This window comes from Ictalurus punctatus, chromosome 4 (genome assembly GCF_001660625.3).
Source record: "Ictalurus punctatus breed USDA103 chromosome 4, Coco_2.0, whole genome shotgun sequence".
Lineage (NCBI taxonomy): Eukaryota > Metazoa > Chordata > Actinopteri > Siluriformes > Ictaluridae > Ictalurus > Ictalurus punctatus.
The window spans coordinates 19,196,603-19,208,642 of NC_071284.1; the positions used below are offsets into that span (position 1 = coordinate 19,196,603).

Below are 12,040 nucleotides of genomic sequence, written 5' to 3' on the forward strand. Positions count from 1 at the left end.
TATAAGCTTACCAATCCTCTTTACAGAGACCTTGGAATTAGTTTATAATTGCAGTATATGTTTGTCTAAATTGCTTAGATAGCATTTATCTGGGGTTAGCTAAAAAAAATATATTAGTTAAATTATTTGTTTAATGATAAGTAAGCATTTATTAATCATCATTTGCCTTTAAGTGGTTTCCCCATAAGATGTTTGCTGCCATATAATTCTCTTCCATTGCTACATTCAACTCAACAGCATTGCATTTATCCATTCCGTGTTCACCTCATGCTTTGTTTTTCATGTGTTAATTTGGCATGTTTTGTTTAATTATTAGTTTATTATTCATTAGCAGTGCATATTAATTTATTAGTAGTTATCATTATCTTTTAGTAGTTGTGATATTTACTCTTGCATGTCTGGTGTTAATAATATTTTATTACAACTGTGTCTTCCTTGAGTTGATGATCAGAGGCTCTACTAATTATCCAGAATCTCAAGAATCCTTCAGATAATCAGTTGGCAACCTTTCTCCAGTTCACATTAATTCTAATTTATTGAACAGTCCTTTTAGATTGTTCTCATACTGTTAAGGTGAAATTCCTTAGCTGGTGCCCCAATGTAAAAGGAGGGAGCGGTCATCTGACACATTCATACACCCACCTTATGTGACGTGTGACCAAAACGCACCACGTCATCGGTGCCCAGGGGCGGACTGGCCATCTGGAGCACTGGGAGTTTTCCCGGTGAGCCGCTAATGATAGTAACAAAAATATTGCATCTCCTTTCCTTTGGCGTGGGTGAGTCACAGTTGCGTGGCCCACCTTCTTACCTATTGCCCCCTCCCCCTCTCAAAAATTTGTTTCGTCTGCTCCATTGTGCATGTTGAAGCACACCTCCTTTCACCTCTAATTTACACAGAAAGTGAGACTGATTTCCATGGATGAAAAAGGGAAGGGAAGAAAACATAAGGTGGAGCTGAAAACCTCTGCAAAAAAAATTAAGGCATTAGAGGCAGATGCTGTGAAATGTTTTAAATTGACAGATTTTGCCTTTGGCATAAAGGCAAGTTGCCTTTCTGCAGGCGCTGACAGTTAGCATTACAGATTATTCTAGCATTACAGTTGATTCTCTCTCTCATATACACTCTCTCAAATATACACTTTCTCATCCACATACACACACACTCATATGTATACACTCCTCTTCTCCTCTTCCTCATTCCTTCCTAAAGCTCTGCTGACCTACTCCCAAGAGAAACTCGGAACTATGCAGACATGATCATCTGATTGATTGCTTCTGTGGACAGGTGTCTTTTATACAGGCAACAAGGTGAGATTAGGAGCACTCCCTTTAAGAGTGTGCTCCTAATCTCAGCTCGTTACCTGTATAAAAGACACCTGGGAGCCAGAAATCTTTCTGATTGAGAGGGGGTCAAATACTTATTTCCCTCATTAAAATGCAAATCAATTTATAACATTTTTGACATGCGTTTTTTCTGGATTTTTTTGTTGTTATTCTGTCTCTCACTGTTCAAATAAATCTACCATTAAAATTATAGAATGATCATTTCTTTGTCAGTGGGCAAATGTACAAAATCAGCAGGGGATCAAACACTTTTTTCCCTCACTGTAGCTGAGTTTAATGTCACATGATGGTGTGCCATTGAAATAAAGTTTCAGTCCTGATTCAGGAATTGTACAGTTGTACAGCTGAGTGAGGCAGCTCTCCTACACTGCACCCAGGTGATGCCGCCTTACTAGCTAATGTTACGTTCACACATACAGCAATTTTATCGTTGTAAGTTGCCAGTCTCAGTACTATGAAGTTGCAGGTGGACATTTTTAATAATGGGTGGCGCAACTAACATTCCACTTTTGACAACAAACCAGTTTTCTTACTGCTAAAATTTAACATTCTGGAGGGACCAGTGTATATATGCATCATATCCTACAAGATGAAGGAGAAGCATCGTGTGCTCTTTTCCATTGTGGCCATCTATCTGCAGCAAAAGCGCAAGCGTGAATTAGCTTAGTTTATCTTATGGCTTTAGCGCATTTGAAACAAAATAATAATAATGAATCACACTCACTTTTTGTTGCAACTGAGCAAACAGTTCAGTTCTGTTCAGTGCTACTTCAAATAAGTATTTTTAAATAGTATTTATTTTTCTGTTATTTTTTTATGTTAGTAAGTGGTGTTAAAAATTGGTCTAACCATCAGTGAGCCAGTGTGTTATGATGTGGTGTGTTGTGGGCCAAGTGTGGTGGTCCGCTCTGGGCAAGAAAGTCCAAGACCACTTTTTGGTCCCAGTCCGCCCCTGTCAGTGCTTTCAGTAAAAATCACTAATCATATCTTAGTTCTAGTCATCCATCCATCCATCTTCAACCGCTTACTCCTTTTCAGGGTCGCGGGGGAACCTGGAGCCTATCCCAGGAAGCATCGGGCACAAGGCAGGGTACACCCTGGACAGAGTGCCACTCTATCGCAGGGCACAATCACATACACACTCACACATCCATTCATACACTATGGACACTTTAGACACACCAATCAGCCTACCATGCATGTCTTTGGACTGGGGGAGGAAACCGGAGCACCTGGAGGAAACTCCCGCAGCACAGGGAGAACATGTAAACTCCGCACACACATGGCCCCGGCGAGAATCAAACCCCGGACCCTGGAGGTGTGAGGCAAACGTGCCTACCACTAAGCCACCGTGCACTAGTTCTAGTCATTTTTTGTTTAAATGAGAAGCACTATGTTTGGAGAGAGGAAAACACTGCATTCCAGCATAAGAACCTTATCCTATCTGTGAAACATGCAGCTGGTAGTATTATTGTTAGGGCCTATTTTGCTGCATCTGGGCCAGAACTGCTTGCCATCATTGATGGAACAATTTATTCTGAATTATACCAGTGAATTCTAAAGGAAAATGTCAGGAAATCTGTCCGAGAACTGAATCTCAAGAGAAAGTGGGTCATGCAGCAAGACAATGACCGTAAGCACACAAGTCAAGGGGATATCCAACCAAATATTAAGTGTTTACTTTCATTTACTTTAACACTGTCTGTTTCTATACTTTTGCTCATTTAAAAATTGGGGGGTCTGCCACAAGAGTTGTCATGTTCTACGTTAACAAATCTTGATGCAAATATCAGGATATAAGAAGCTGAAATTCTGATCTATCGTCTCATATTCATCTTTTGATCTCAAACAAAAATGTGTATAGCAAAAACAAAAGAACTAGCCTTGCCATTCCAAAACTTTTAAAGGGCACTTGAGTTAGGGGTGCACTAACCACTGCCTAAGGCTTAGTGATACTAAGACATGACTGCTCTGTCTATTGCTAGTCTCTCTCATATATGCACTCCTCTAATTCTACAATCTCTCCATCAGAGTGCAGACTAGTCTACATTTCTCAGAAATAAAACTATTGCTAATAATGAAAGAAGAGCATCCGTCACACAACACATCTTCAATGTTTCAACACATTGTCCATGTAAGACATTACTTACATTTGTCATCTGATAAGGATTTTGATCAAATCTAACGTGAATAGTCTCTGTCTGCCTTGTTAATACAAGAAAAAAAACATTCTTTAAAAAAAAATGTGGTAAGGAAAAAAAGGAAAGAAAATACAGCAGTTGTATAAAAGGATATAGAAAGCTATATAAAAAAAGCAGATATTCTTAATAGTAAAAAATGTGGACCCTTGAAGAAGTGTAGCAAGAACCTAAAGACTACAGATTTGAAAACAAGAACTATAAGTTGATAAGGATTCACTTATGCAATGTGAGAAAAGGGAATTTAATACTGCAATATAAAAAAAATCTGAAAGCAAAGAAATTAATATAAGATAAACAAGCTTATACATAGAACATCCCAATGCAAGTTCTCCATTCAAGTACCTGTTGAGAAAAATGCTGCTGACGTCATCATGAGTGATGGGTGGCTTCTTGGAACTGGCAGCCATACGGAGTGGTCGAAGGAAATTGTTCACAAGGATGTGGAGCTGTTGGACATACTCAGCCTCGGCTTCCAGCATGCTAAATACCACCTGGTTTCGCTTCCTCATGCTTTCGGCATGCGGTGAGCGAATGTAATCCTGGATAATGGTCTTCCATTTCCTCCGACACATCCAACCACGCAAGAAACTCTGTACCTGAACAGGTTTTTAAGGCAGTCTAACATCAGTAGAGTTTAGAATATACTACCACACTGAGCTATTGTCTTATGTGAGTCAATTAAATAATTCTGATCTATATGTTCTCCACTAGGAGCAATGACAATCATGTGTTAATTTTCTTGTATGTATGAGATAAGACCTTCAATAAAGTCACAAAGCGATTGTATGACATTATTGTTTGATATAAATACAACTGTCATAAGGTCACTGTTTTTTCTTATTCAAACTTCATACAAATCAGACCTCATATGCACCATGGCAGTATCTGCATAATAGCTTGCGACTATGGGAGCTCCAGAAGACTTGTCCCCCAAAGTTGGCAACAGACTTCCAACATCTCCATCATCTTTCATCTCTTCATGGCTATGGTGTGTGCATTTTGTATGTTTTTGGATCCATTAATTACCATCTTGAGTTTAGTCCTCTTGTTCACTTGCTAGACTTGTTGTATAACTATAATGTCCATGCAGTATGTGTTTGCTACAAACTGTTGTTCTGCTGCCCAGCAGAACAATGGTAGAACTCACCTTTAGGTCCCTGGCCAGGTGTATCTTCCCTTACTGCTCTGAGTTTTTCACATCACCTGCTGTCTGTAATTGCATCCGGAAAGTATTCACAGCGCTTCACTTTTTCCACATTTTGTTATGTTAGAGCCTTATTCCAAAATGGATTAAATTAATTATTTTCCTCAAAATTCTACAAATAATACTCCATAATGACAATGTGAAAGATGTTTGGTTGAAAAATGTGCAAATTTATTAAAAATAAAACAACAAAAAAAAGCACATGTACATAAGTATTCACAGCCTTTGCCATGACACTCAAAATTGAGCTCAGGTGCATCCTGTTTCCACTGATCATCCTTGAGATATTTATACAATTTGATTGGAGTCCACCTGTGGTAAATTCAGTTGATTGGACATGATTTGGAAAGTCCCACAGTTAACAATGCATGTCAGAGCACAAACCAAGCAATGAAGTCCAAGGAATTGTTCATAGACCTCCAAGACAGGATTATATCGAGGCACAGATCTGGGGAAGTGTACAGGAACATTTCTGCAGCCTTGAAGGTCCCAATGAGCACAGTGGCCTCCATCATCCGTAAATGGAAGGTTAATTTGGAACCACCAGGACTCTTCCTAGACCTGGCCACATGGCCAAACTGAACGATCAGGGGAGAAGGGCCTTAGTCAAGGAGGTGACCAAAAACCTGATGGTCACTCTGACAGTGTGTCTCCGGTGTGTCTCTGTGAGAACAACCATCTCTGCAGCACTCCACCAATCAGGCCTGTAAGGTAGAGTGGCCAGACGGAAGCCACTCAGTAAAAGGCACATGACCGCCGGCCTGGAGTTTGCCAAAAAGCACCTGAAGGACTCTCGGACCATGGACAACTCTGTGAATGTCCTTGAGTGGCCCAGCCAGAGACCAGACTTGAACCCGATTTAACATCTCTGAAGAGATCTGAAAATGGCTGTGCCATTTTCCCCACACTCCCCATCCAACCTGATGGAGTTTGAGAGGTCCTGCAAAGAAGAATGGGAGAAACTGCCCAAAAATAGGTGTGCCAAGCTTGTAGCATCATACTCAAAAAGACTTGAGGCTGTAATTGTTGCCAAAGGTGCTTCAACAAAGTATTGAGCAAAGGCTGTGAATACTTATGTACATGTGCTTTTTTGTTTTTTATTTTTAATAAATTTGCAAAGAATTCAAACAAACTTCTTTCACGTTGTCATTATGGGGTATTGTTTGTAGAATTTTGAGGAAAATAATTAATTTAATCCATTTTGTAATAAGGCTGTAACATAACAAAATGTGGAAAAAGTGAAGTGCAGTGAATACTTTCCGGATGCACTGTAGGTGCTACTAGCATGGTTGAGCCTTACTGTAATCTATATCACTTGCAAGATTAGCTGTATACCACTAAAACACAAACTGGAGCCTCTCTCCATTTCCCCATTTTTTTAGAGGAGTGGAGCATTTTTCTGAGGTGTCTTCACTCCTTGCTATCTAGCTGAACAGATTACCTGTGTCTAAGATTTATTGGCAAGTTGAGATTCTTTTCATCTAGTCTATTGCCAAAAGTCTGCGTTACACATGTAACCCTGTTCTCTAAGAAGGGAACAGGACATTGCGTGAGCTTCATGTTGTGGGAAGCGTCCTTGCAAGTGACCAGTATCTGAAATTGCGCCTATTTACAGGCCTGCCATGGTCAGGTGACATGGCATTTTGCACCTGTAAACCATCTCATCAGCTTCTATTATCTGAAGCGAAGATGCGATTCACAGAAACACCCCAATATGACAAAGCTATGCAATGTCTCGTTCCCTTCTCAGGGAACAGGGTTAAGTCCATGACCTAGATGTGATTTATATGCCACTCTATATGAGGGCTGCTCCAGAGACAGACTGTGAGCTGGATGGCTGTCTAAGACTGCACCCCAGCCTGTGAGGGATGTGTCTATCATTACCGTCTTGCGATAAGGAGACGCCCCTAGAGTGTGACCCAAGGCTAAAAACCGGGGACACCTCCCGTATGACACTGATTACTCATTTCAGCCACCACTGAAACAGTCTCATGTGCAATAGGCCCAATGGTATGTTGGCTGCTGGTGCCATAAGCCCCAACAGTCTCTTGTAGAGACTGGAGGGGATGCCTAGATCCAACTTTATCTTGATCAATGTTAGGATTGACCCTACGTGTGTTGAGGATAAATAAGCTCTCAACATAGTAGAAAACCCTTATAACCCCTAGAAAAGTTGTCCTCTGCACTGGAGAAAGCATACTTTTCTTGGGGTTCAACCTGAGCTCCACGCTCCTTATGTGCGCATGAACAACATCTCGATGTTGAATCGCAAACCCGATATTGGTACTCGTTGACTCCAAACGCGACCCTCAGGAACTTCCAGTGATTGGGCAATATGTATATATGAAAATATGCATCTTTTAGATCTATCATCACAAACCAATCCTAGAAGTGAATCTGTGGAATGATAAGTTTGAGCGTTGACATCTTGAACCTGTATGTCAGAAGAGTACAGTTCAGATGATGCAGATGTAAAATTGGTCACGTACTCCCATCATTTTTGCGAACCAGAAAATAATGGCTGTAAAAACCTCCCTCCCTCAAAGAAAGGGGTACATGTACCGTGGCCGATCTGACATCTGACAATGGCCACGATGGCCGATCTGACATCTGACGATGGCCACGATGGCCGATCTGACATCGTGGGGTTATAAACACGGCTGGTGTATGGTTTTCCCCAGAAGCGCGATATTTCGTATGGCACTTCTGGGGGGAAAAAGGGATGTTTTCTGCGGTGTGAAACAGGAGTAGGGAGTAACACACTTCCTAAACTCTCTTCGGCTCATTCTCTTTAAACAGGTTAGCGTCAGAAAATAAATAATAATAATAATAATAATAATAATTATATATATATATATATATATATATATATATATACACTGAAAAAATAAAGAGAACTGAAGAGTTTTTTGGAATGTTCACACGGACAACTATCATGCGGTCTTTGCTTAATATAATAAAACTGATGACATGGTTTACAGGTGCCATTTTATAGTCACGCAATGCGCGAAATGCCATGTCACCATGTCACTCACGCAAAGTTGAGTTCCCTTTGAAAAGGAACTGTTAACAACACACCCTTTCTCTCTGCTGCCTGTTTTCCCTCCCCCAGCAATCCATTCATCAGCTTCCATCCCCCAACATCTAAAGACTAGTGCACCTTTGAATTCATTCTCACAGGTTTTTCCCCCACCATATTGAGTACTTCTTATGATTAGCTACCAAGTTAGCTGTTTTCCACTACAGAGATTTAACCTTTTGTGAATAATGACCATTGCTGCTGGATTCATGATTGCGCAACCAAAATATAAACTCTGTGGGAGTTGGAAACACCACTAAGGACTAGCAGTCTCTGATTTGGATGTGTTCACTGTAGAGTGAGACAGCACACCCAGCTGACACTTTTAGACCTTGATTTCAGGGCCTAAACGGTCAACTGTCTGTCATGGGGCAAGCTAAAATGTCAAAACAGAGAGTGGCTCACTGGAAGGTGGACATCACCATGGCCTACAGTCAAACCATGCACTCAGCCCTACTGTACCACTCTTCAAGGAACATCTTGACTATATGTACATTACATAGAGTAATGTTGCTAAAGAAACTATGCTGCTGCTACCTGGGCATCACTGTGACCTTCTCCACCTTCTTCAAGGTGACCATCATCCCAAGGTTATCATCTCAGTGGTGTGTCATCTCCACACTTTTCCAGTGGTTCTCAATGACATTGTGGCATAGGTTATCCAGGTGATTTTTACCACCTATGGCATTTAGGAAGGTTGAAACAGAGTGGTAATTGTGTGTGTAACTGTTGCTCTATGAACACTTGATAACTGACATGGTTCTTCAGTTATAGAAACAGCATGGACCCAACTGGAACATGATGAGAAGGTTCCAGGGAATGATAGCCATATGAAAGACTAAGTCATATGGTAATTTGTGACATTGTTGAAGGTCTCAGCATGTGTATGCATGTGCAGAAGAGTTGTCTGGTGCTCACCAAACTTCCATACATTTTCAACCAAATGTTATCACTGTTTTTAAAATTCTGAACAATGTAATATAGCAATACAAACTGCAAAGAGTTATCACCTCACATTATAATGTATATGACCATGTCTCTGTGTCTTAAATTTTCCTCTGAAAAAAAACTGTCTGTCATACATGGTAAAAAAAAAAACCTTACCTTCTTGATTTTCTTAATTTCAGAGTCATCTTCACTGGGGGCAATGGTGGGGTTTGACTGGATCTTCTCGTTGTCTTTAAGCAGTCCAGCAATCTGCCAAAGTAAATGACTAATAGTAACCATGCACTCATAAACATTACTTTTAAACTCCTCCTAAATGGCTAATTGCACTTATATATTGGTATGTGAGTCACATGTTTTAACACAGTGGTAAATACTTTTTTTTTAAACAGTTTTATATATACACACCATCCACTTTATTAGGAACACCTGTACACCTGCAAATCCATGCAATTATCCAATCATAAAATAATGTGACAAAAGCCGAGTACATTAAATCAAATAAGTCAAGAGCTTCAGATAATGCTCACATCAAATATTAGAATGTGGAAAAATGTGAAAAGAGGGACTGTGGCATGGTTGTTGGTGCCAGTTGCGCTGGGTTAAGTATTTAAGAAACTGCCAATTTCCTGGGATTTTTGTGCATACTGGTCTCTAAAACGGTGACAGAGATGGTGCAGAGAATGGTGCAAAAATAAAAATGCATACAATGACAGCTGACAGGAAGGGTATGGTAACTCAAAAAAACACTCTTTATGACCATGATATGCATCTCAGAATACAACATGTTGAGCCTTGAGGTGGATAGGCTACAATAGCAGACCACTTCAGGTTCTACTCCTGTCACCCAAAAACAGGTTTCTGAGGCTACAGTGGGCAAAGGCTAATCAAATGTGGACAGTAGAAGATAGGAAAAACTGGTCTTAGATGCACACATAGATGCAAACATGGGGTACACTGAGCTGGAGTGACCTGGAGTTTATCTGGTGTTGCAGAATGCTCAGTATCTTGGAAAGGGTAAATATTAAATATTGAACTGAAAAGGCCCACAAACCTGTCTGAAACCAGTTCTGTCAGGTGTAATGGGCAATTTATTTATTAATTTTTTTGCAAAGTGTTAAGCTTGTGGAAGGCTACCCCAATGGTTTCATTCAATTTAAAGCAATTAAAAGGCAGTGCCATCAAACAGTAACCAAGTGTATGTACATTTCTCGTTCACTGAAAATCTGAAATAGTAAATAAAATCTGAAATAAATCTCTTAAGTTTATTAGCTATTAGCTGAAATAACCTCGTATGGAAGTAAATCACATACCATAAGTGACTTAAGATAGGAAATGTATGGTAACATGAAATGTGAAGAGAAATTTTCTATTTAGCTTAGGTGTAAACTTTTGGCCACAAATATACATGCACATGTCTGCTTGGAACTGGAAGGTCACTACCTTTTCTAGAACTTTCAAAAGAAAAGGAAGGCTGGAAATATGCCTATATTTACCAAGATCAGTACTATATAAAGTAGGCTTTTTAAGAATGGAATTTACAGTGGCAGTGTTCATTGGAAGAGGCACCGCACCAGAAGACTGCAATTTATAATGTAAGAGATAGGAGTAGCAAGAACTGGGAGACAGACTTTTAGACCTGGCACTGGATCGAAAGAGCAGATGGACATTTATGATGAGTTCATGTTTACTTGGTCTCAGTAGGGGTAATTGTATTTTGGAAGAATTGAACAACTGTCACTGTCACACTTCTCCTGGGTTGGGAATGAGTATGTACGTACATACATACATACATACATACATACATACAGTATCTCACAAAAGTGAGTACACCCCTCACATTTTTGTAAATATTTGATTATATCTTTTCATGTAACAACACTGAACAAATGACACTTTGCCACAATGTAAAGTAGTGAGTATACAGCTTGTGTAACAGTGTAAATTTGCTGTCCCCCAAAATAACTCAACACAGCCATTAATGTCTAAACCGCTGGCAACAAAAGTGAGTACACCCCTAAGTGAAAATGTCCAAGTTGGGCCCAAAGTGTCAATATTTTGTGTGGCCACTATTATTTTCCAGCACTGGCTTAACCCTCTTGGGCATGGAGTTCACCAGAGCTTCACAAGTTGCCACTGGAGTCCTCTTCCACTCCTCCATGATGACATCACAGAGCTGGTAGATGTTAGAGACCTTGTGCTCCTCCACCTTCCCTTTGAGGATGCCCCACAGATGCTCAATAGGGTTTAGTCCATCACCTTCACCCTCAGCTTCTTTAGCAAGGCAGTGGTCCTCTTGGAGGTGTGTTTGGGGTCATTGTCATGCTGGAATACTGCTCTGCGGCCCAGTCTCCGAAGGGAGGGGATCATGCTCTGCTTCGGTGTGTCACAGTACATGTTGGCATTCATGTTTCCCTCAATGAACTGTAGCTCTCCAGTGCACTAATGCAGCCCCAGACCATGACACTCCCACCACCATGCTCGACTGTAGGCAAGACACACTTGTCTTTGTACTCCTCACCTGGTTGTCGCCACACACGCTTGACACCATCTGAATGAATATGTTTATCTTGGTCTCATCAGACCACAGTACATGGTTCCAGTAATCCATATCCTTAGTCTGCTTGTCTTCAGCAAACTGTTTGCGGGCTTTCTTGTGCATCGTCTTTAGAAGAGGCTTCCTTCTGGGACGACAGCCATGCAGACCAATTTGATGCAGTGTGAGGCATATGAGCACTTTGCCATGAGGTGCCATGTTGAACTTCCAGTGACCAGTATGAGGGAGTGTGAGAGCAATGACACCAAATTTAACACACCTGCTCCCCATTCACACCTGAGACCTTGTAACACTAACAAGTCACATGACACCGGGGAGGGAAAATGGCTAATTGGGCCCAATTAGCCATTTTCACTTAGGGGTGTACTCACTTTTGTTGCCAGCGGTTTAGACATTAATGGCTGTGTGTAGCTGTACACTCACTACTTTACATTGTAGCAAAGTGTCATTTCTTCAGTGTTGTCACATGAAAAGATATTATCAAACATTTATAAAAATGTGAGGGGTGTACTCACTTTTGTGAGATACTGTACATATGTGTATATATATGTACATACATACACACACACACACACATATATATATATATATATATATATATATATATATATATATATATATATATATATATATATATATACACACACACACGCACACACACACACACACACACACACACACATATGTATATTTATATATAATATGAA

The 12,040-nt window shown here is 40.3% G+C and overlaps 1 protein-coding gene across 1 annotated transcript in view; it reads right to left on the bottom strand.

Moving 5' to 3' along the window:
• Nucleotides 1-12,040, bottom strand: part of rasgrf1 (Ras protein specific guanine nucleotide releasing factor 1) — a 444,677-nt gene that overhangs the window by 261,935 nt on the left and 170,702 nt on the right. The window contains exons 4-5 of the mRNA XM_017465599.3: nt 8,936-9,028; nt 3,891-4,144 (exon numbers count right to left, since the gene is read on the bottom strand). Of these exons, the coding sequence (XP_017321088.3) occupies nt 3,891-4,144; nt 8,936-9,028 (347 nt within the window). The remainder of the gene's footprint in view (nt 1-3,890; nt 4,145-8,935; nt 9,029-12,040) is intronic.